This window comes from Glandiceps talaboti, chromosome 3, assembly GCF_964340395.1.
Source record: "Glandiceps talaboti chromosome 3, keGlaTala1.1, whole genome shotgun sequence".
Lineage (NCBI taxonomy): Eukaryota > Metazoa > Hemichordata > Enteropneusta > Spengelidae > Glandiceps > Glandiceps talaboti.
Window position 1 is genome coordinate 11,098,822 of NC_135551.1, and position 27,054 is coordinate 11,125,875.

At 36.1% G+C, this 27,054-nt stretch overlaps 1 protein-coding gene across 1 annotated transcript in view; it reads left to right on the plus strand.

The window, feature by feature from the left end:
* The first annotated feature begins 2,683 nt into the window (after nucleotides 1-2,683).
* The window catches only part of LOC144432813 (radixin-like), a 50,277-nt gene continuing 25,906 nt past the window's right edge, over nucleotides 2,684-27,054 (plus strand). The window contains exons 1-3 of the mRNA XM_078121094.1: nucleotides 2,684-2,745; nucleotides 3,159-3,256; nucleotides 5,288-5,371. Coding sequence (XP_077977220.1) covers nucleotides 3,245-3,256; nucleotides 5,288-5,371 — 96 coding nt within the window. The 5' untranslated portion in view covers nucleotides 2,684-2,745; nucleotides 3,159-3,244. The remainder of the gene's footprint in view (nucleotides 2,746-3,158; nucleotides 3,257-5,287; nucleotides 5,372-27,054) is intronic.

A 27,054-nucleotide genomic window follows, 5' to 3' on the forward strand; every position in this document is an offset into this window, starting at 1 on the left:
TACTTTGTAACGTTCAATAACAGATAATACCAACTTCATCAGAAACTTTGTTTCACAACTGACAGTTAAATCACAACCTGATATACGGCTTACATAAAAATGTCACCGTTCTTTCAAAACATTCACCAAGAGTGTGTCTAACATATGACAACACATTTCACGATATCGTTTTTTTTCTCACATGTAACCTTCCAGTCGTGGATATTCCATGACCAACAATAAGAATACACCTTTGGTGACCAATTTCCCCGAAAATAAAATTTCTTAAAATTTCCCTAGCCTTTGCCACATAAAAAGCTTCATCCTGGACCCTTGAAGAAATTTGGGGTTCGCATTTTTTTGGAAGGAAGTCAACAATCTGTTATATATTTCTCCTAACAGAGTTATCACAGTATTCAATAGCCATATTGAATTCTAAAATATCTTAATTTTGAAATCATTTTGATATTTATTTTTGAAAACTCGCACGGTTTTCACATTGATTTTTTTTACTTGATTTTAAATGTCAATAGAATTGGGTTTTCGCAAACGACAAATTAAGATATTTATTTCCGAGGTAAAGTTTAGTATACGTGAAATAGAATGACATGTACCTTTAGTAACAAGTTGACGCGAAAATTTTAACATGTTGACGCTAAAATTTGACAAGTCATCAAAAAAGTAAGGCAGTCGTATCCATATCATTGGCACTTTAAATCATACTTATATTCTCATATCAGAGGTCATGACCTTTTATGATAACCCTGTGACGATGTCACTTTTTGGGTTCACACAGAAAGAACTATCAGTGTAGCTGGTCGTTGATTGTAGTACATTGGACTATCTTACTTAGTAACAGTAACAACAATGGGAGCTTAAAATTAAAGACCCCCCCCCCCCCCCCAAGAAGAAAAAAATGTTATGATGATAACAATGATGATGATGGTGATGATGATGGTGGTGGTGGTGGTGGTGGTGGTGGTGATGGTGATGATGATGATGATGATGATGATGATGATGATGATATCTCCGATGATGATGATGATGATGATGATGATGATGATGATGATGATGATGATGATGGTGATGATTGTTTACATTGTTATATCATATAATCACATAAAATTCACGGCAACAGACGAGTATGTTAATTATTATGATCCATTTACTGTAAATTTGACCATGCATGTTCGTTATCATAGAACATAAATACAATTATCCAGAGAAGCCGTCACAAAGTCGGGCGATCGATCGCGAAAGGTGGCGAGTTGCGGCATGCGAGTGACAGTGGCAGGAGGGTGGATGGTGGGTTCACAGTCATGGATGGTAATTTCAAATTATGAGTATTTTATTTACATTGTATCTCAGTTTTTCGCCTTTTGTGTGTGTGACAAAAGATCAATGTTAATAGTCATTGCCAACACCAGGAAAAATTCTAGAGTGATCTGAGTTCAGAGTAAACATTTTTTTCAAGTAGGGATATACATGTACATTCGAACTTGAACTTGAAGTACGGAGTTGTCAGTATATCGGATGGGGATCTTGAAACCGACAAATTCTTAAAACGTCACTAAAGTGGACATTGAATAAGAGCTTATGGTACTCAAAAGTGAAAGGCGTGGCACAACGACGTTGAAAGTGACAATGCATATTTGCATATAGCAGCTTCCCTTCACTAACTGTTACAATAATACACAAAGAACTCACTCCTCTCTGTTTTTCACACTCCTTTCAATTTATCATTACGTGTGTCCTTACTACCTTTCAAAATCGTCACGCATATTGTCTCGTAGTGTCAAGTTTTGTTTACTAATTCTTGCCACGAGGAAGTAATAGCTTAGTCAGCGTACATCAAACACTAATATAGTACGTGATGCAATCACACAGGTAGGTTTATATACCTGGAAGTTGCGCACGGGGCACGGTTTGAGACGTGGAAAGTCACGTCTAATTTGACCCAAAATGACGTGACGAATGATCGTAGTAGACCTGAAGGAACATCTCTGGTGCACATCCTCAGACCATCAAACTGATTGGTTGTCTTAGCTAGATCTTGCAAGTGTCTATGACATAATGCTGGTCATAGAAAAGTGGAAGTACAACTGGCAGGGAAAAGAATTTTTCGTCATTCTCCCCGTTATTGTCTGTGGGACGTGGGTGTGTGGACTTACACTGATCATGGATGTATTACTATGTTTATAAGTAATACATCCATGCCCTTGAAAAACATTGACTTTTTATCATCACCTTGGCAAAATTTACCCACACTGTTCTCTCCTAATACATCAATGATTTAATATGAAATAATGGTGTCCAGTCCGACAAAATGGTACATACACATATTTAAAAAATAAACCGTTCCCTGTGTATACTTACCGGTACATCGTAATGATGACCATGCAAGCTATCCGGGGAACCCGTTATTTGTTTATTTTTTGAAATGTCGCTGAGGTGAATATGCTACCGTATTACGCAGAGCTGTGCGACTCATAAAATTCCCTTTTACAGTATTGCACTGGCGCTGGTTTTACTTCATCTCGGGAGAATTAAAAAAAACCCGAAAACCATTTCATGTTTGTTACGTTAGGGAAAACGATTTGAAAAATTGAAATTTCCGCCGATATTTAAGTACTCATTGTTGTCTATAGGGGGGTCTAACAATTGCTAGGGAATTGATTGACACATGGGCGACACCACACCCATCTGCTAGACGGCCATCTTGATAATAGTCAGTTAGTTCCACTGTGTGTAGCTATTCAACGGCCGGTAAGTTCTCCAGTCGTGTTGCTTAGATATTTTAGAATATTTTTGCCAGTGATTGTTCCAATGATTGAATCTTTACAGAATTATAACCGTGCATATTGTCCAGGAGAAGTGAATCGAGAGGTATGGTCATCGGGTCGGTGGTTGACCGGCGCCGCGGCGTTTGTACGTTATAACGTCCGAGGGGCGGTCGTTATCGACCTAGCCTCACACGTTTCAATGGGGTTAGTCATACAAGAGACTTTTCTATAGGACCCCACCTTCAAGGCCGTGTACTTACTTACAGTAAATTGTACTTATATTAAGGCATTTTATTTAATCGGAAGTCACACATATTCCCCCCCTGATCTTTCGCCCCGTGGACGAGTTACGAATATTTTTTTGCTCACACCTTTTCCATTACACACCTATTTCAGTTGGACTTCTGACCAGGTCATAGCAAGTTGCTAACAGACGTCGGACAACCGAGTGGACAAACTTTACCCGTTACACAGCCGCCAAGATGCCGAAACCCGTAAGTAACGATATATTTAGCGTGTCTGATACCGAGTTGTGATTAAAATAGAATTTAGTTGACCAGAAAGTGAAATTAATCTGACAAACAACTTCCTTATTTAGGAAGTATCGTACGCAGACAGTGGTTGCAAAATGGCTTCTGAGTTGAGTCCGATTTATGGTGGAACAATTTGTTGAAATTTTTGGGCGTTGCCTGCATAGTCAAGCAAACACTCACTTTATGGAAGTTTTTTTCCACTGGCTCAGTCGGTGTAACTTGTGCAGCGTTTTACGTTCTACCAAATATATCTGTTTTAGAGACGGAAAGTTATTATTTCAGAATTTGTGAAGAATCTTTTAAGGTCATGTACACGCAGGTGTACACCAAGTTCACACAGTTTACCTGTCCTTGGTATGCATTGTGTATATGTATGCATAAAAAGGTCGGCTACACTAAAATTTTGAAATGCCAGTGGGGCATGACAAAACATGGGTTACCAATACCACACTAGTAGATGTCCCTGCCATTACATTGTGCTCTGTGATTTCACAATGATGTAATAAGCATTTGATAAGATTTGACAAAGGGAATGTATTCAAATTATGCTCAGATTCAGAAAGAAAAAAAATTAAATTGAGTGAAACTTCCGTATCACATACCCAGCACACAACTAATTTCAATCAGCTGTGATTTAATTAGATTACTAGCAAGTACAAAAATGTACACTAATTGATGAAAATGTTAACTGATGTAGAATGACTTAGGTTTGAGTCAGATGGTAGCCAACAATTTACCGTATGTGTATGGTCATACTAAGTTATAGATTGGTAGCTAAAGTAGTTTAAATACATGAACAGGTAGTCAGCCCTGGGGCCAAATTTCAACTGTAGTATTCAACCCAAATATGGTAAAAAGCTAGTGATTGCAGGTCGTTCTGTTTAAGGGAAGCCATATATATGTCAAATAGCACCACCATATAGATAACAAAACCAGGCTCCTTTATTTATGGTAGCTGGTCGATTACATAATATATACCTGGCTCTTTTTTTTTTGGCCATGAACTGTATATAAAGTTGAAAGCAAGTGTTTTAATCTGTGTGTAATTTCTGGTGATAATGATGTGAGAAACATGAAGTAAATTAATTTTGTCTATATTGTTATGAACCATAATCACAGAATCATTCATTTTAGGTAATACAGGTGGGGTTAGCAGGTATGATTTGGAAAAAAAACCACTTGTGTTGTTTGATGTGAAATACGGTCATTTGTAAACAAAAGCTCTACCTTTCCTCCTCAAAATTCAAGTGTATATATGATAATAATGGTGAATTACAAGAAATTGTGACCTGCTTTGTAATTTCCCCGTATTTACAAGAGAATGGTATTTTTAACCTCTGCCCTGAGCAAATAAAGAGTATTTGAGACTGGGTTGGTCAGGTGCATTGGACAGTTGTAAAATATCCAGGACTGCTATTATAAATCACCATATAAGTAGATAGATAAACAAGATAGTAGAACACTGGTCTACAGCCATGTTACAGTTTGCTATTGACAACTCAACCATTTCATTGATAATTAATATTTGCATGTTGGTCAAGGTGTCATTTATTCCACTGGCATAGTATCCATCAGATAAGGGGGGACTGGACTTAGTTATGGAAAGATGTGGTTGCCAAATATGGACCCTGAGTTCTGGTTTATTTGATGGGAGGGCTTGTGTTGTGTCCTGACTGCCACGTGAGTGTTTACATAGTGCCAGATAGCATCTGTGTGGAGGGGTTCATGTTCCCAGTAAGACCATGTAGTCTGTAACAGCCATGACTGTATGTTCGGTTAGACATTCGATTTTTTGCTAAGTCTGGCATTTCATTATGTTTGAAAAGGGATTAATATGTGAGTATTTCTATTCTGGTGCATGTAGGTAAATAAATGCTCATCAGACTTCTGTGCACTATGTTTGATTGTATAGTCAAGTGTCTGTACATGTCCTGTGTTTAGGTTACAAGTTAGTATATTGATGTTCTAATATTGTCATCTTTGACTTTGTAGGTCAATGTTCGCGTCACCACCATGGACGCTGAGCTGGAATTTGCCATCCAGCCAAATACAACTGGCAAACAGCTCTTTGATCAGGTAAGTCATGCTGTCAGATTCCAAAGTTTACCATGTACAGTAGTACAGTACATCCTTGATTCACTGATAAAGTGTTTTAGGGGAAACCTTGGGACAGAATAACTGAATTCAAAGTGGTAGATGTCTCAATGCGTATCCTTCAAATTTGCCATTGTTTAGCTATTATACATATTTTCATTTTAACCCAAGACAAGGGTGAATGTAAACGACGACACACCAAGGTCTGGCAGCAGACAAGCCAAAATACAAGAAACGCCAGATTTTCTTGGACCACGGACATTTTATCTTGCCAAGCTGTCTTGACTGCAAGATGTTGGTGGTGATACATGATACATGCAACATGCCTGCCAATGGCTAGAGACTATGGTGAATTAAGTTGAACATGTGAGAGACCACTCTGCATGGAATAGAATGGATGGTATTTTTCTACCCACTAGAATGAAGTCATCGTTTAACTTTTAGGTCATTGACTTGTAACTAGCCAAGTGCGTGTCATATATAGATATGAAAAAGTATGATTTTTTTATTCCAGTACAACAAAATTCGACAACGCCCAAAGCCAGGGCTTGAATTTAAGTGGTATGTTTGGTGGTCAGATTTCAGCCACAGTTTCCTATTGATTTCCATTGGTCCAATAGACTACCACCTTATAAATTTGGTAGCTGAGATACTTAGTATATCTTTGTGCCCTGGACTAGGGGATTGTTTAAATTCAAGCTCTGGTCACAAGACAACACATAGATTGGTATTATTTCCACATTTGAGCCAACAATGACCTCTTTACAGAAAGACAGGATTAAGTATTAATTACTTTTTCTTCATTCTGATTGTTGTAATCTTGAGATTGGATGAGATTTACAATGATTACACACAAACTGACACAGGTCACAATATATATGATGACCCTACTGTCACGTAGATACTGTCACTAGTGGTGGATTAGTCCCCAATTGTTTTCTTTGTTCATCCAAGGAAAATATGAGTGACCTAAGGGGCCTTGCCACTGTGAGATGAAATGTTTAGTACTGTGACAAAACCCTTAGGTTGTTCTCAAGTATTTGCAGATGAATGAAAAAAAATGTTGGGAATGATACATTGTATATATGTTATTAATACCCCATGCAAACATAAAGTATGATAAATTGGGTGGGGGATGGGGTGTAGTGGCAATTATGAAGGTTATGAGTCATATTTTGAACATCACAGAACCAAACAAATAGATACATGTTGTTGTGATGTCCAATGTTTGGGGCTTAAATTCTATATTTTTTGCTCAAATTGCTCATCTTGGCTTGTGTGTGGGATAGGATATAACATTACAATACCAAACTCTTCAAATTCTTGTCTGGTGACCTTTCGAAATGAAAAGTTCAGATTTCACAGAAACAAGCCAGCATTACTATTGGGTATTAAAACAGAGCTGTAAAGTGAAAGCACCGTATCATGTTCTATTTGTTTACTGATAACCTCTTTTGAAGACACAGAAGAGGCCAGGGTAGCAAAACTTTCCTGGTTTTGTACCATTCAGATATGTAAATGAGCTGACTGGTGTGGATTATTTGAGACATGTTGCTCAGACAACAGTCTAGTTCCTAAACGACACGTTACAATTATTACAATTATTACGATCATGTCCACTCATGTATAGGGAAAGTTGTTATTCTAGCACAGAAATCTGTGCTACCCCCGCTGGGCGAAGGGTAAATGATGCATGTCAGTAGTAATACACCACAAATTGACAGGCAGTTGCAATTGGTTAGTTCCTTTAAACAGTTATTCATTAATCGAACTCTACCTCTCCAGTCTGAAGCTAAAATCATGTGGAGATGCGATAATGTCGTCATGTTTATATGAATGCAGTTGGGGCTAGATTTTTGTGCTAGAATATCGACTTTCCCTGTACGCGAGTGGAGATGATCGTGGTAATCATAACACATCCTATAGGAATTACTAGACAACTCAGACAATGATACTGTATCTCCTACATACAAAATTATCGGTGTAAATAACACTAACAGCTTGTAAAATGACAACATAAAGGAATGCTAGTACTGATTAGAAGTAACTGTTATACATACTAAGGCATACGATACAGATTAAAAAAATCATGATTATCAAGTATTTTACAACCAGTGTTCTAATATGAAAAGTGTAGTGAATCAGTCTTATTTATCAAGTAGTCAATACAAGTCTGGCATGCTACTAGAATAGAATACATTAGGAGATTTACATCTTTTCTGTATGTCCAATGTAAAAAAATATGTGATTGCCCTCGTCAATTTTTCAAAGTACAAGTGTTCAAGAAAGCTGTTTGACCTGATACCTAACAAATAGCATACATGTACTGTATCTTCCCTTCCACGATTCAATATAAAATAAATTTTGTCATATTTTTCCCCCAAGATTGTGGGAAACCTTTTCACAATTTCACATATCTTGTTGTTGCTATTGTTATGCTTGTGTAAATGTTTTTCATACCGTAGTATTCTTGAAATGACAATGCACACAGTCATCAAATGTGAAGTCTTCATTTCCTTACTACTTCCCCAGTCAGGAAGTGAAGTAGCTGTCTAGGACTTGACAAAACAGGTGCATTCGTTCTATACGTCCATGCATACATTAAGTGCACTGTATAATGGACTATTATACAATGTCGCACAAGCTCAATAAATAGGACAAAACCCCCTCCCCCTCCCCCTAAATGACCCCTCCACAAGTGCGACATTGATACGTTTATATATGATGTAAACCATGATGAAAATTGTAGCGGTTTTACACCATTACGATCGATGCAATGTTAAAACATCACGGTAAACACATTAAAATACTACTGGAAACCCAGCACTGTGTATCACGTCATTAGAAGTAAATTTTAATCAACTTATCAACATCTCAGTTGTAAATACAGAACATGTTATCATTGAAGGTACATGTATGAACGTTTTCGAAAATGAAGTTCAGCAATCGCATTGATGCCAGACCCCCCCCCCCAACAAATGAAGTTTGCTTATTGAGCTTGTGTGACATAGTGCGATCATCCCTAAGTATCATAGTAATCTCTAAGTGAAAGCAACTGTATTGCAGCCTAATTTGTTTTGTAATTAATAAAATTATTTGTTTGAGTTATGAGATATGCCAAGGTGAAAAGAAAGTAAAAGTAAAAAAAGAAAGGAAGTATGAAGCCGGTGCATAAAACTTACATTCCAAGCTGATGAGTTCAGAATTTGAATTTAATTTTTAGGCTTGGTAGTCGGATTTAGCTTTGTGAAGATACAGTTTTCCATTCATTTCCATTGGTCTAACAGACTACCACCTTATAAATTTTGTAGTCAAGATACAATGTTTCAGAGTCTCTGCCCAGCCTGGGCTAGTGCTAAATTTGAGTCCTGGAGGTTTGGGTTGCTAAGGTACAAGCCTATTTTGTAACAATTGATTGCTGCGAGGATTCAAGGATGTTTTCTGCACCTATCATACTTTAGTGTTGAGGGGTAACTTGTGCCATCCGCATCGCTTCAAAACCGCTGATAGAGAAAAAATGAAATATTGATTTTTATGCATTTTTAATTCCATGTTATGCATTATTTGCACGGTTAGTTGTCTGCAACATGAACATTTGACAAATTAAAGAATGCCTCGAGATTGAAAATACCTTTGCTTTATATGAGATTCCTGTACTTAAGAAAAAATTCCTAGACGTGTACATGGATGTTTTAAGTGAGGAGTGATAGGCACTCGGCAGCCAGAAAACTAGTACAGCTTAGCTAACACACAGCTGTGTACAGGTACGTGTTATGTGTGAAGTGAAGGGACTTCTTGGCCAGTATTGTGATATTGACTGCATTGTTTACCTATAGGACTATGTTAGTAGTCTTGCTGATAGGTTTATGAGCTAGCTGGTCATGAACTGTGTGTATGACTTGCCATTCACAGGTGATGAAAGAGAAAACAATTTTATACCACTTAGAATGGGAGTTGAAATATCTGGACTTGTGTGTTTGTATTCTACTTATTTCCAGCAAGTTAGGTAGACCAGGTCAGCTGTATTGAGAGACTTGTTGGAAAGACTAGTGACTGGAACAAGTAAATAAGTGATTGGTGGTCAATGATGCAAATCGGGTTTATGTGGGGGTTGGGGGGGGGGGGGGGTTGGGGTGTTGAGAACTAGTCTAATCCTAAACCTCTCATTCACTAGCTTTGGAACAAATATTATATATCTCTTGTACAGTCAGTCAGTGTACAGAGTTCAGAAATTGTAAAATCTTGTGTTTTTTGTTATTGAATCACCTGTGTTTTTCCATGCAGAGCCAGCTTGATTTATCATCTCAACAATATACATTTTGGAACTCGGCTAAGAAAGTTAATTTATAGTTTCTTGTCAAGGAAAAAAATGTTCCAGGTGACAAGGTGTGTTCTGATATATGGGCACAACTTTTTGGGAGACGATATGTATTGTTTCAGAAAAAGTCTCCATGTCATTTTGTTTTGGCCTTAGTAGTACTCTCAAACTTGTCAACATTTCAGTGGAAGTGATGCAGACTCCTTCCCCCCCCCAACCCCCCCCCCCCCCCCCCCCCCCAAAAAAAAAAAAAAAAAAAAGATGAAAAAAAAAGTTAAGGAAAGAGGCAGATTGATTATTGTGCCTGCTTGTGCACTGAACCATCAACTTTGGACCAAGGTCTCAATACACCCTACTTAAATCCTGTTGCCATGGCTACAGATACAGGTGACTCTCAATAAGCTGAAAACAAACAAACCTAACGCCAAGGTGCCAGGGTCAAATAGTTGGACAGCGAGGACAGGCTAGGGTTTTGTACCATTCAGATATGTAAATGAGCTGACTGAGTGATCCCATCTCCTTAGCACAGTGTCTTTGTAAAGAGCAGCAAGTTGGTAAAAATTTACATAGTTACTTTACCCCAGGGTCTCAAAAGAAAATTATGGTAAACTGGCAGTTGTTGTACCAGATTTTCATCGTTCTGTTCCCAATGTTCTTCAGCTTTGGGTTAAAAAACTGATGAGGCATGTCAAAACTTGTCCGCAGTACAAAATCATGGTTCACCCCGTTTAAGAATTCTACTGTGTAAGCTGTGTAGAAGAATATGTTATGTTATGAATTAAACTTAGTTTGAACCCTGGATGTAAACAGACAAGAGTTTCAATGACCAGTGAAAACAAATGAACTAGTTGTCTTTGTATTTTTAGATCAGAGAGTTTCCATGATAACGTACAGAGAATAAAAAACTGTGAAATAATGTTAGAGAAAAGTTATGAGAAATGTAGAAAGTCAAAATATAAAGAATGAAATACAGTCATCAACATGTAAATGTCGTGGAAGATCTAAATTATCTAAATTTATGTACAATGTGTAGTGACTCCAAGTTGATAATCAAACATGGAACTCTATACTCTGACAACATTATCTCCTTGTCAGAGAAAAAGAAACTGATATTTTCCATTTGTATTTTGCAAAGGACTGTCTCAGAAACTTTTATACAACTAATGTTCTGAAAACAATGTATTAATTATTGAGAATAAATAAGTGTAAACCATTGGAGGTGAATGTTGAATTTAAATGGCTTCCTTTCAATTCATCACACAGTTTCCATATAATTTGTTGCACGTACTAAATATGCCTTGAGTTATCAAACCATGCACTCAGACAACTTTCATACAAGTTTTGAATGAATAAATAGAAGAAGTGGAGTCTGAGTTTCTTGTTTTCTGGAAAAACAATTCCCAAGTGTACAAAACGTCAGGCGGTCTCTCTATATATTGCAGCTTTTGAAAGGAAGTTCACACGAGGTCATGCGGCATGTATTAGGTTGCTGAGAACCAAATATAGAAGTGCACATATCCTGTATCATGTGGAAGTGTTTGACAATAACATTATTACAATAGTGCACAGATATAGTTAGGTGTAGGAAGTTTGTAGACGTAAACATGTCAGTACTTGTTGTATTGTTGAAAAGGTAAATCAACTATGGTTAGAAATATCCTGATCTTGTCATATGTGGTATGACTTCCTTCATTCTGTAGTAACTATTGTAGCATTAGGTGAAGTACAGTGTGCCCTCTAGAAAGAGTTTGTTTGTTTGTTTGTTTTTTTTTTGGGGGGGGGGGTCAAAATAAACTTTTACATGTAAGACAGGAGGCATCAAATCAGAAATTGCTTTACAATGGTTATAACACACAAGTGAAGTAGTCTGAACGCCAGCATGGTGAGTGGAGGTGTAAATCTTATGATACCATTTAGGGACTAGACTAACGCATCATAATGGCAAATTCCATAGTCGACCAAGACAGATCAAAAGCTCAATGCTAAACCTTTGAACTGCTTGTGTAGGATAACCTTTGTAAAATCATTTGATCTACCAAGCTGCTAAACACTTTTGGTCAGCATAAGAAATTGTTGTGAGCCAGTGGCACAACGAAGTGTCTTAAAGTTTAAGAGCATACTGATGAAGGACTATAAGACTGTAGAATTGATTTTATTGGGCTTTTCTAGCTAGATTCATTTATCATCACATGCATATGTTTCAAAAAGTTTGAATACATTATATATATTAATGTAATGCATGGCGTTATTGTGGTGTTGTATTACTAGTTGCAACTCCATGATTTTCCACTGCTACAGAATCTTTCAAGTGCAGCCTGCACATCTTAAGTCACAATCTTGTTTTGACTTGAGCGTAAAGTCTGCATACAATTTATTTTAACATACAGAATCTCAAATTCAGACGATTTTATTGCAGATGATACCTAGAGGTCAAATCCTAATGTGACCCTCAACTCATCTCCTTAGCTTTGTCAGAATATGTATCTTGTGTACAGTTGGTCCTCAGTATATTATGTACAATTGTGAGTTATAGTTCCTTCTCTTTGGTATCCAGGGTATGATCCTTAGCAGTAAAAAAAAAAATAGAAAAGAAAAAGATGAAAGGCATAAAACACAATCGTATCTTGCCGCAACAAAAGAGACTTTTAATACAGTCATGACGTGTGACTCGGCCCACTTCTAAATCAACAACTGTTAGGCGAAAGGTACAAAGCTACTCCCAGACGTACTCTGCATATAAATGTTCACTGCATTTACCATTATCGTAGCCAACGAGATAAAAGTGCCAAGAGGTCAAATTGAGAAATGCTATTGTTACATCACTAGCAACAGAGAAAAACAGATCTGGTTCTAGTAGGGTTTCATAGCATTTTATAGACTGTATAGATCTCTATCTTAAACTTCATCTGGTCATGAGTGAGATGTTATCAATGAAGAAATGGTGTCATCATTAAATGGATGAATTGAATAAAACATAAATCATGTACAAGTTAACGAACCAGACTTAGCCGTTGAGATTGATGGAACTTATTCAATGTGTTATCCCAAGAAAATAACGATACAGTTGCAGGAAATTTCCATCATAAGGTCAAGTTCAGATGTCTGTTGTAAATAGTTTTAATTGTTTTCATGAAATCTTTGGGTGGAACTTTGTTTAGAACCCTAGCCCTTTCTGTATGATGTCTGGTGAATAAACTATTTGAAAAGGTGGTATAAAAAGTGTAATCTTTATATTATAAACTTTTGTTATACTTATAGTGTATATTGTGTTCTAACAAACACATTGTCCTGTATTCCAAACTTGTATATCTAACACGTTGTATGTTTTTGACAACCATGAAATAATTATGTGATGCCACCAATGTCTGTCTTCTACATTATAATGTGTGGACAGTTTCACCAATTTATAATAATATATGCCTGTCTGTATATTTCCCACTGAGACTTGACATTCTGTCTGCTATCTTTGGTTTCATTGGGATTAGTAATCTTATCTCCCGCAAAGGAGCATTAGCCATGGAAAGCCATGCTGCCAGGTGACTTGTGTATGTGTTATAGTGACATCATCCTGTCCATCTGACATTTACATCTGGGATTATTTTAATGATTTAAAATGATCTAAAAATCACCAGCCTATGTCATTTCACTTGTAAATAACAATATCAGAGATTATACTGTACAAGACACTGCAATTTACAAGTACTGCAAGTTACGTAGTGGGTACAAGTTCTCTGTCGAGAATTTCAAAATTACTGAAGTGATGTAATCTAAAAAGCATTTTCTTTGTAAAGCTAATTTTGAAGGAAACATTATTAAAAAGCAAGCGTATAGTATAAAATTCATGCTTTTCTGAAATAAAAACATTTATGTCAACATAATAATATTAATAATATTAATAATATATTCGTGTCAGTATTTTCGCTAGCTTTATTTTTCGTCAACAAAGTCAATAGAAAATCATTTAAGTAAAGTAACATAAACTAGGAATGACCAGCTCATAGTGTGGTGGGTTAATTCTATTCAGCCCACGCATACAAATATCCATTTATATTCACCACTCCTTCAGAAACTAAAACTAGATCAGTGGAACTCATAACATTTAATTATCATAGACTGTTTCTTTCCTCTGTATCGTTGTTATCTTTGAATGTATAAATATCAAATTGTACTCATTAATATACCCAAGGTAATAATGTACTGTATTAGACTTGTTTACCATGACAGATGGTGTTAATGTAGATAGGGATGACATGCAGTGGTACCACAGTGTAAATAATATTAACTTGTGTAGTTTATTCTATAGATATCAAAACATCAATTTACATTGTACAAAAATGTATATATGATATATTTGATGGCAGTGACTCCCAGAATTTTTGAAAGTATCAGTTCTGTTATTTGGAAGTGTTCAAATTGGTTAGTGTATCAGTTCTGTTATTTGGAAGTGTTCAATGGTTAGTGTATCATTTCTGTTATTTGGAAGTGTTCAATGGTTAGTGTATCATTTCTGTTATTTGGAAGTGTTCAAATTGGTTAGTATATCAGTTCTGTTATTTGGAAGTGTTCAAATTGGTTAGTGTATCAATTCTGTTATTTGGAAGTGTTCAAATTGGTTAGTGTATCAGTTCTGTTATTTGGAAGTGTTCAAATTGGTTAGTGTATCTGTTCTGTTATTTGGAAGTGTTCAAATTGGTTAGTGTATCAATTCTGTTATTTGGAAGTGTTCAAATTGGTTAGTGTGTCAGTTATGTTATTTGGAAATGTTTGATGGTTAGTGTGTCAGTTCTGTTATTTGGAAGTGTTCAAATAACAACAGATGCTGAAAATTTCTACTAGAGTTGAATGCCTTGGATTGTAAACACGTTTAGTAGAACAGAAAAATAAGTGCAACTGGATCATAGGATAACTAGTAGTTTCCAGGAAGGAAGGACAAGTGGCAAACCCATATGTAATTTAGAATCACTTCCTGATAAAATTGTTACAGGCAAGGTTTCTGCAACATCCATTTATTCCCTGTCTGTACTATTTTCAAGGGTTTGTCTTTCAGTAATATTGACCCAAACTAATAATAGTAGTTTCAGCTATATTGATCTTCTATTTCGAGGGGACAGGTCAATATTTCTGAGACTGTCTCAACTGTAAACAGACTGATAACAGACTGTTATTGTTCAAACTATTGAAGTTTCCAGCTCAGATTGATTGTAAACCTAAACTGAAATTAAGTTGGGGCATTGTACTCTTCACTTTAGTGAGCAAAGTGGTGTGAAGCGTTTCTGTTGAATTTTTAGCGCCTTCTGATTTGGAAGAAGTAAAATCTGGTAATGTATACAATTTGAAATGTTGATCATTTACCATAAATTACATCCCCATTTGAAAAGTTAATAAAGCAAACATTTAATGTGTATTTGATTGTAGTATGAGATGTTAAAGCCTCCAATGCCATAAATTTCAACCAAATCATTGTAAATATAGACCTGTGTATAACATTGAATGTGGTAATATCGTTTATCATTGTGAAGATGTAGCAATCTGACTTGATATACTGGCTCATTGGTTCACAAGAGACTTTGTGTAGGCAGATGGCCAAGTCTCTAGGCTGCTAAAACTACTGTTGTCATATCTATTTTTGCACTGGATTTCCTTCAGCTCACAATATGTGCAAGCGTTTCTTCAAGGGAAAAAAACTCCCTCTAACATACTAGTAGTAGTAGTACACACAATGATGTCAACAAACACAACAGTTGCACTAGACTGTAATGATATCATTGGTCCAGGCTATTCAGCCTGTCCTAATGTTGCACTGAATAGGACAGGTTTTTCAGGATGATTTATTTACTTAATAGTGTTTACTTCCCCCTGGCACTGCCCCCTCAAATTAAAGTGCTCCCGACAAGTTCCGATTTTGCTATTCTCATGCCAAAATAAACAAGACTTTTAGTATGAACTTGTGGGAAGGTTCTGACTTGGTGAGTGACAGACACTGCAAAGTCAGATAGTCCCTAGTCTCTAGTCTTCTTGTAGCTATCATACTTCTCTCTTGTTTTAATACAAGACAGTAGAATGGTCACTTCACTGCAGACAGAAAAGATGCAATGTTTAGTTTATAACTGTTAGTGAGACAGACAAAGTTAAGCCACACTGATAGCAATCTGATTGTCTTTGTATAGCACATTGTAGAGTGAGAACAAAAGGATACAAAAGGTGACCAATAAAACCAAACACAATGAGGTTTGAATGAACAAACAATGACACACCTCTAAAGGTGTAGGCTGATATACCTGAATTACTGCAGTGCTACCAGCGATGACACACCACTATAGGTGTAGGCTGATATACCTGAATTACTGCAGTGCTACCAGCGATGACACACCACTATAGGTGTAGGCCAACATACCTGAATTACTGCAGTGCTACCAGTGATGACACACCACTATAGGTGTAGGCCAACATACCTGAATTACTGCAGTGCTACCAGCGATGACACACCACTATAGGTGTAGGCCAACATACCTGAATTACTGCAGTACTACCAGCCATGACTGACTTACTGACCTTGCCTCAAAATTATTGCATTCATTCCTGTTTTATAAATTATATTATCAAATGAGGAGACTAGAAATGTGCTATAGGTCAGTAAGGGTCTAATAAAGATTTAATTTTAAATAGGTGGATGAAAAACATAGTCATAACTGGCAAATATTACCTGTATAACCACCAAACAGTGTCTGTGCCAGGGTTTTTGGGAATGCCAGTAACAGAAGGGGTTAAAATCTGGTAAAACTTGTGTAGATTTCAATATCATGTAGAAGAAGTTGAATGGAGAACTCTGGGTAAATTATTACCTGGGGATTGGAGAACTGAGGTGGATTTTACCTAGTTACTGACCTCTTAGCAGAAACTGTGAATATTGTGGACAACACTTCAGAACAGCTTTAAAATTAATTCTGTAAAGTAATTCACAGCTGGCATTCATCATTAACTTAGTAATTAGAAAATGTCCACTGAACAAGCATATGTTGTAGGTATTCTTATCAGTGCAGTGTGTATGTGTGTCCTCATGCATACAAGGTCCAGCATACCAGTGTGTGTTCATGTGTTGTGGAGATATTGAGATGAGATGCAAATACAGAGATGTAAAAATGTGTGACATGTTGCCACTTAGTCTGGCTGCTAATGTGGTCTCTAACTAAACCAGGGGTAAAATCACAACGATACTATATAGGAACTACATGTAGACTAGTATCCACCCATTCATTGTATGTGTGTATTTTTGCCAAGGAATATTTGAAGAACCAGTTTGGATTAGTATTAAACTGAAATTGTGAAAAAACAGTACACTCTACACGTAGACTGCTGACAGTGGCTTCAGATTGAGAGAGATATTGAGATTTCAAAAACCATGGATGGATAGCCTGTAGCTAGACTAGAGAAACAGTTGTGTGGTAGATAAGATGTTGGTCCAGAGTGAAAGAATTATCCTTTGTGAATTTAATGGCTCCACTGATAACACTAATGTAAGAACCGCGGATTGAATTATGGGCCGTTAATCTAACAGTTGTTTGATCCTAGATGCAATTGTTTTCAAAGAACAGTAAGGGACTAAAAGTATGATTTCTCAAAGTAAATTGCAGACATAAATTGTGAAATGTATTTGATATACATAAATAATTAAGTACACTTTTCCACAAGTTGTATTTTCCCTGTTCTCTACAATCAGTTACAATGTAATGTGAGATGTATAGCATGATACAATGTGAATGCAATGGGCTTTTGGTTCTCTCACCGAGGAGAAGCTGCTGTGTCTACTTCTGAGCTCTGAAAATATACAACTTACAAGACAGTATAAAAAGTAAAACAAAGCCATTTAGAAAGTGAAAGATTGGTTCAAAAGTCATTAGTTGTTGGCTTTCAAATCTTGCAGTCATTTGCAGTTGTTTAAGAGAGGATAGTATAGTTCCTAAATGGTATCGTTACGATTTACACCTCCACCATGATTTAGTTAGAGACCATGTTGGCTTCCAGACTATGGCTAGATTTGAAAACCAATGACAAGTGCCTGGACTAAAGTTAGAGTTATGTAATAAATGTGAGATTAACAATACAATATTCTATTTTGTATTGGTTACATAATATAAATTCATCATATTTCGTATTTGAAACAAACACTATTCAAACATAACAAATTACCCAGTACTATCGAGGGGAAACAGTCAAGCATACTGGCTACAGCTTAACAAGCAACTACAAGTTAGGCGTGAAAGACATCTACCCTGATTTGAGTAAATATATTGTGGAAAATCCATGGTAATCTTTCATCTTTGATTTTGCTGAATCATGAATAGATGTAGATACAGGAGTTCCTATGACAAACCTATATAGAATAGGTCCATAGGTCAAGACATTTAAAAGATAAAAACAGTCATCACGACTACTAAATTCTGTGGTTATTGGTTGCCATATGACTTTTGTTCTTGTGTGCTAGTTACTGTAAATGAGGCTTAGATTTAAAATGGGGAACTTGAAAATTAGTTTTTAAAGGCGTAATTCGAATGAAGATTATAATCTAGGTGTGGAATAACGGTTGTTGTTGGAGATATAGAAAAAGTTGAACCAGAACAAAAGAATGATTCCATGTAATTGTTATTATTAAAGATAGCAGTAATGCAGTGATCAAGGATTGAAACATGGGCCTTTAAGTTTGCTGGATTTTACAGATGTATAGCCACTAGCAAAATCACTGGAAGTTAAGAAACTGATTTGCATGTCTGAACCCTTAGTTTCTAAAACGTTCTAAAAACACAATTAAAGTAGATACAGATGTAGTTACATGGAGTATTGAAGTCAACAAACATCCTAGCCTACAAGTAATAATCCAATAGACGTTTTGTGTATGAATGTGTTTTGTGTCAGATGACCCCCTATATACTTCCAACATGTACATGAATAGCAATACTTTGTTTTATGTTAGCCTTTCATTCAAAACAATACCACAGTCATGAATACGTCTGTGTTTGTTTAGGAATTGCTTTCTAAAGTAGATTGCAACATCTGAGATGGTGACCCGCATAGTCCTGAAGCATAATGACCCAGAACGGGTCTACTTTTGATCCTGGGGCAGTACCAGTGGCCAACTCTGGTAGGGTGTGTGTGGCCAGTGCTGGAAACCCCAGGCCCCATTTTAGACCCACTTTGACCAAAAATCAAGACCCCATTTTAGACCATTATAGGTTCCTAAAAGATGAAAGTTTAGACCTAACTACATTTTCCTTAGGAGGCAACATTTTGGGGCAATTAATGGCAATTATGATTTGGTAAGGACAATGGACCACATTTTAGACCAAGCAAAATAAAAAATAATGGAAAGTGGACCCCATTTTAGACTCTTCAACTCGAAAAAACACACTTCATTTTAGACCAAAAGGGATAGAATATGCACCCCAAAGGGCGGCACATATACGTATACTCAAATAAGGGGAGTAGTATGATGAATACTTCCTTTGCAGTGGATTTAGATTCCTAAAATGACTTTCAAATTGAAATTTGAATGTTTAACTTTTTTGGAAGAAAGGAGGTCTTTGATTGGCTGACAACCACTCAAGCATGTGATATATATCAACCAATCGGGAGAAGTGTTACATTGTTTCACTACAAAGGTTCTACCTACCTGTATCATGAATAGTGGTGATGTGTACAGTGGTATTTACTTTAGTCACTTGGGGGTGTGGTCTAAGATAACAAAAAGGTAAATAAAACAAGGTGATATATTTCTACCACAAGTTGCCACACAACCATAACTGTATACTGACAACTTCTGAAATTAATACATAGTTGGTTTGGTAGGATAGAATTGCTTAGTATTTTAGAGATTTTTCCAATATTTAAGTATCCTACTTAGGGCGGCCCTTTTTATTTTTCTGTTTCTCATCTCCCGACCGACCCTAATTTGCAGCTCCGACATCAGAAAAAAAAAAGTTTTTTTATTTCCGACCGACCCCTGAGCACAGCAAAATTGTAAGGTTGCCCATGGCGTCTATAGGCCAGTTCTGCCGAGGCCACGACCTTGCGACATTGGCAAATTGACAAATGAAGCAATAATTTTCCCACCTTGCGTCGCTTTGGCGCATTCATTTTACGGCAGACATCAACATTATCTAAGTCCACGGCCGGACCAGGCCAGGCTCTGACTCGACGTGAATCCCACAAGAAGTATACTGACTGCGTAAGGGAAAGTTTTGTTGACATAATATAAGATACAGTGACAACGCGCAGTTCTATTGTTAACATAAAAAATTCCACAAAAAGATCAACTTTGATAAACTTAATCTACAAATTAAAACATTAGAGGGATTAGATGAGACGTCGAAATGGACGTCCTCGTCATATGTTTTGTCTACTGTCACTGTCGTGACCTCTGACCTAATCACTGACGTGTGCGAAACACTGAACTTGCTACCGGAACATCTATCTGCCATGCCACAGCTCAGAAGCCTTCGTGAACCAAATTTATGGGACAGGTTGTGATTTTCATTTGTTGATGGGTTAAATTAAATGAGTACATGTGTATTTTGATTCCGAAAAAGCTGTGTTAGGGGATCGTGTTGCATGATGTTGACAGTGCTAGTGACACATGTGAATGTTGGGCACTGAATCAATGCGTAATCACTGGCATGGCATGGCCGCTATAGACGGCCGATGCATGTGCGCCCGGTCAGATATGAAGAACGAACTTGTCCAAATCAGAAAAAAATTAATGTAATATTTACAGAGCATCCCAACTTTGACTTTGTTGATAGTTTTAGTTAAAGATTCAAGTTCTGAGTTTCAAGGACACCTTATGTCAGCTTTCCGTATCATTGCAAGTTTACGGTACGTAACTATGCTGTCATTTGATATAGCAGGACCAAATCATGATATACAGCCAGTAACGGTTAATTAATAAAAGAATAAATTATTTTAAAGTTTGTTTGACTATTATTTGTAAGTTTTTCGTTCACATATGGTACTTTTTAAAGTCAGGGATTTTTTTCTTCAAAATGTCATGAATTTGAAGAGGGAATGATAAACACAGCAGTGTACTAACAATTTTAAAAATGAAACAATTGGTTACAAGTTTAGGATTTCTCAAAGTTTTTATTCAATCATATGTTCACTGTGACTTATTTTGAAGTTGTTCATTGTCCTTGTCTGAAAAAAGGGAATTATAAATTTTAGCACTGCTATTCATTGATATTCAGATTAAAAATTGTGACTACCTGGCTGTCCAATCTTTCTAAACAATATATCATATATATATATATATATATATATATATATATATATATATATATATATATATATATATATATATATATATATATATATATATATATATATATATATATATATATATATATATATATATATATATATATAACTTAAAATTACATAATCTTAATTGCCTTCTTTTTCTAAGGTGTAATGTGTAGTACACAATTTTCAAAAAATAGCTTACTGGAACTGTTATTATGAATGGAATTTTTTTATGTAGTTAGGTAATAGTCTATACGTAATGGAATATCTCAGACCACAGTATCTCTATAGTGGTCTGAGATTAATTTATATGAATATTTCATAGACAATAATGACCCTACTCCCTGTCAAATGACACCACTTTTTGGAACCAAGGGGCCTGTGTCCCCACTTGTTGGAAACTTTGGCAGAACACCGCCGTCTAACCCCCCCCCCCTCTCACCCACCCACCCACCCACCCAACCCCTTTGTTACGTCAGAGCAGCATGTGTCTTTCATCATGGCTGAAGCCGTTGAGGTTTGATGAGGGACAGGGCTCAAAATTAATACTGTCACGCGGTACATTTTGCTGCAATGTAATAATAGCTCAGAATATTTCCATCATTTTCAAAATTATGCTTAAAATTGGTAAAAGTCATACTGCATTTCTAATTTCTTGACCAGTTTTTAGCTTTAAATCAGTTGTATTATCAGGGAAATGACCGACTCCATAGCGTTTCGTGACCCATGACATGCATGACCTTTGAAGACATTCCGATGTTTACATTATTACTTTTAATTACTTTTAAACAGTAAATCCCAAAGGGGTTCTGAGTTCTAGAAATGTTTACATGTTATCTGGTGGATTATTTTGACAAGTTCACACTGAAGAAAAATGTTTCATAGAAGTAATGGCTTATATAAATGAAAATTCATCTAGCACACTGATGACAATCACATAAGTGTTTCAAAAAGTTACATACTAAAGTTCAAATTGGATAACTTGAAAACATTGTTAGCGATGGCAATGCCACTTTGATTAATAGGACGAATGTATTAGTACTCCTGATAAAATCACACACTAGTTCATGGCTACAGATATACACCCATCAGGATGATAAGTATTTAATCATCTTCTTACAAAGTTGTTCTACAGACTTGTGAACCTTGCTAAAATGAAGGAAAGAGACTTGTAACAAGGAATTCAATAAAGAGAAGAGAAATGAAGTTGTATAGAGACTAACAGGACAGAAAGGACAGAGAATAGAACTGAAAAAATACATTTTTTTTTCTTGCCCCCCCTTTTTTTTTATTTCGCCCGCCCGACCCGCCTGACTATTCCATTGGAGATGAGAAACAAAAAAAAAAAAAACCTCACCCTTAGCTCTACATTCCTTCAGTTGCCTGCTTTGTCAACCATAGTCTAGTTCCGATACGGTATCATTGTGATTTACACCTCTATTTTAATAGTTAGGGACCACGTTGGCATTTGGACCTGGTCAACCAGAGACTGTGTGAATACTGTTCGATTTCTGTGTGTATATAGATTACTTTATTCTTTATGAACATACCTACTGTCTTGTGAATTTAAGATTGTTTCTTGGTCAGTCAAATGTAAAGAAAGTATGTTATCCCTGACCTATATTTATACAATGTACGCTGGCAGAAAGAAATGCGTGAATATATTGAAACAGTTTTGTATCTATGCTGTTCGGGGTCTGTATAGTAAATGCTGAAGTGGCTTAAAATTAACATGCTTCCAGGATGTAGTACAGTTTGCCCTACTGTACAGGTCACCCAGTGCTTTGCATTCCTATGTAGTCTTGAATCCGGACTGTGTAGTATAGCGTGGCTACTTGAGCTAGGTGTGTATTATAAGTGTTCCTGTTCATGAAGGGTACACTTTCCAGCTAGTAGCTATGAAATACTTTCCAGCTATGCTATCATAAAATGTGCTGTATTTACCATCACCACTTCTTGTAAGCTATGTGAAGGAGGGGCTTAGAATGAAGCGTAATGTTGAATTGTTTGTCTCTCTATGTTCATAAATTTAACTTTATTTTGCACTAAGAAATACAAGAAGCTCACCATTTTGTCTCTCATTTCATATATCGTGGTAGTCTGGATGACAACCTGGTTTCTAACTAAAACCACGTGTGGAGGTGTAAATGGTAACGATACTGTATAGGAAATTGACTAGTATAATGGGAGATTTTGAGTATTCCAAATTTTCATACTCTAGTCCTATAACTTAAGGCCTAATAAAAAAAAAATGTGTGGTTCCGGTTATGCTCAATTTTAGAATAGGTGGGATAGATATGTTTTTTATTTTATTTATTTATTTTTTTTCTGTGCGAATGTCTAGTGCAGGTTTTCCATTGTTTTCAAAATGGTCTCCGTGTTGTTTATTTCTTCCTATCAGATGTAAAGCCATTACAGATCAGAAGAACAGTTTTAGAGGGTCTTTTTAAAGTTGATGTCAGTTTCCGCATCCACTATTTCTCGAGAGACTTCGCAATTTTTTGCAATTTTAGTATTTTTTTCTTCAATACTTACAAAAGTTTAGGGTCGACAGTAAAAAGCTTGGTGGGGGTCAGGTAACTGGAACCAAACAATTATTTTTTTAGGCTCAATAAGGAGTGTATAAAACATATGAAGACATTGAAGTAACTTGAAGTGGGTGTGGTTGCAGCTCGTCTGGATGACAACATGGTACATGTATCTCGGCATCTTCAGATTTCGAATCAATGAAGGATAGCACTATATTTATAGACTATGGTACGGCCATGTGGAACTATATATTGCCCCATTACAGTACAAGGTTGTAGGAAGGTATACTCAAAGGGGAAGGTATCTTTATTGATTTGGAGTGGGAAAATGTAAAGACAAAAGAACTGTAAAATCAAGTGAGACTGCCTCCCAAGGACTGCCTGCTTTATTGTGTTAGTTGTACACATGTATGGTAGAGTAATCAGTCAGTTTATTGATGTCCCCTCCCATTCAACATTTTAATCACAATATAAAAACCTAATAAATTACATTGTATGTGTAAACTGTACCCCTTCAGAAGTACTCTTTTATGGGAAACTTGGAAAAAATGAATGTACATTGTTCCTCTTTTGTGTTCAACAAAATTTATGATTAATTAGAATGTAGGAAATTTAAAAAATTTAAATGTATTTCTGTTCATTTTTAGTATGCTTAACAAAACCAAAACAGAACTAATGTGTTCTTTTTTTTGGGAATGATTACATAATCTAATAATAGCACATCTGATAATGTGTGGAATCTGCAAAATTCTATACACCCACCAGCACTTGAATTCATTATTTTGTGATTACTGTATGTATATCTTATAGGTGGTACCAGACTAAACTTTGGACTGTACTACAAACATGTACACGTACACCCTGACAGTAAGGCTGGTCCAAAGTCAGATAGATATACACGTGTGTGTACACCTGACAGTAAGGCTGGTGTGAACTCAGTTAGATACAAAAATATACCCTGGCAGTCTCTAAAGTCAGATAGATCTACATGTACAGCCTGACAGTGAGGCTGGTGAAGTCAGATAAATAAACGTACACCATGACAGCAAGGCTGGTCTGAAGTCAGATAAATAAATGTACACCCTGACAGCAAGGCTGGTGTGAAGTCAGTTAGATAAACGTACACCCTGACAGTAAGGCTGGTGTGAAGTCAGATAAATAAACCAGCTGTGAAATTTAAACTTGTTGTAAATCATATGAAAACAAACTAAAGTGAGAGTGACACAAGTGATACAATAAAACACAATAAATTACAGTCAAGATACACTTGTCAGTTTGTCATTATAGTCCCACCTTACATACTGGGTGTGAGATAAACTAAATTCCATTGCATTCATATATGTTGAGGTGTTTTCTCTTGCATTACCATGTAAGAGTTAGGAGAACTCGAAATTCTTTTGTCAAAAATTTGCAAGTGTCAGTAGTAAATCATCTAGGCTATTGTTGTAACCTTAGGACTGGAGTACATGATACTGTCATGTGTTACTTCACCTAGTAATGAACTCTTTTGTTATGTGGATGCATAATGGATTCTAGTCTGTCTGTTACTGACTGAGACCACTCTGTGTATTGGTGTATGAAATCCATATTACACGTAAATTGCAACATATCTGGTCTAGTCCAGTCTGGACTCCATACTGTGCTGTGTTGTTCTAGTAAAGAATGACTTCAAAAATTAATTTATTTTGTTTGACTACACTGTACATATGTATATAATAACTGAACATTTTTGACCCACAGGCAATATGGCAGCAATATATTCATAGATGAATATATATTAATTGCTCACAAACCTATATTGTTTTGTGACAGGATTGGTTGGAGCAAAATGATTTTCTTTAGTAGAAAACAATTTTGATGTCAAAATTGTGAAAACTAGGTTTTTGGTGAGTCACCACATTAGTAGTCTAGTACTGTCTTTCATCAAATCTCAATATGTCTCAGGGGTCAGAGATGATTCTATGCCAAGGTACAGGGATAACAAAAAACACACTTTTTGTATGTCACAAGAAACTCCTTTTATTTGTGGCAGTTGTCCATCAAATGATGTTGTAACTAGCACTACATACACATATGTTTGTAACATATTTATAATTTGTTATTCAGTAATTCAATCTCTGTTAGATATACTTTGTGTTCAATTAATTATGCAAATGTATTGGGGAATTCAATTAAATATGCAAATACGTTTGAGAATGGGGAGCATATTATAATGAACTTTAACTCTTGACCAGCTGGTGAATGGAAATAAAGTCATCATCATTAATTTGTAGAGTGTAGTCATGGAGATTTGTCATCACTTGCAACCATTCCTTTCTTCATCAAGCATTATCCTCTCTCAAAATGTAAAATGAAAATGAGAAGAATTGAGTTTAGAAATATCAAGTAGAAAGCTTGAGTCAAAGGAGGAGAATAAAAAGCAGATGTATATGACAAGTGGTGTTCAGAGAATGGGTTATGAAACTGTCTGCACCATGTACCACGGCTATACCATGCAACTATAGCACAAGAGTTACTAACATGCCTACATTGTACAATGGCTCAGATTTCTGGACAAAGGAACTGATATATGTTCTTTATTACATTTGTAACGAAATTATTTTTTGTTTGGTGTAAATACTCAAGTTATTATACGTACTTTATTCAGTTTATGAAATATTAATGTGAAGGGGAAATCTGACGTGATATTACTTATATTTGACAATGTAGAGATCGGATTAAGTACACTGTTCTTACCCTTGGCCAGACATGTACTCATTACAAATGCAAATGTCATTTATTTTTGTGTGTTTGTGTGTGCCATCAACTAGGTAATAAAAAACTGTATTGATTTTTATTCCTGGTGCTTTACTTGTGGTTCAGTGACCCCTGGACAGTAATTGTAATGAGCTCAGTGGTTATAGCTATCAGTTTGTTAAATTTAGCTTTAAGATGAATGAAACTAGTGTATAGATAAATGATTTGGATCTGTGTCATTGGCTCTTGTTGAATGTGTGAGAGCTCTTGTAGATATAGATTAGTTACTACTACTAGGTTTATAATAAACTACATCATAGTAGAAAGTGTATGTTGTAGACTTGACATTGTCGTAAACCACAGCTGCTTTTACGGTACCATCTAAGACGCACCATCAGCGTGTACGTGTTGTAGAAGAAATAGCAGCTCTGGTTTGCAAGAATGTAGACTTGAACTTATGTTAAAGCATAGCCAGTAATATTAATAGTAGTAATAGTATGTGGTTCATTAATTCACAATGTTCACATTTAAAGACTCAAATCAAACTCACAATGAAACCTAAAATTACAATCTCGAAAAAGGGTTCATGAAATGATGTGAAGGAGAAGGGTAGGAGTGGTTCATGAAATGTTGTGAAGGACTGACTAAGAGATGGGTAGGAGTGGAACAAAAAAATATAAATGTATGAATGATGGATTACAGTTAATTTGAAATGACCATTTTCAGTAAGTAGGCTTTGTAGTCAATTAAAATGTACATTATTTAAAGATTAGAACAGTATATACGAGGTGTGA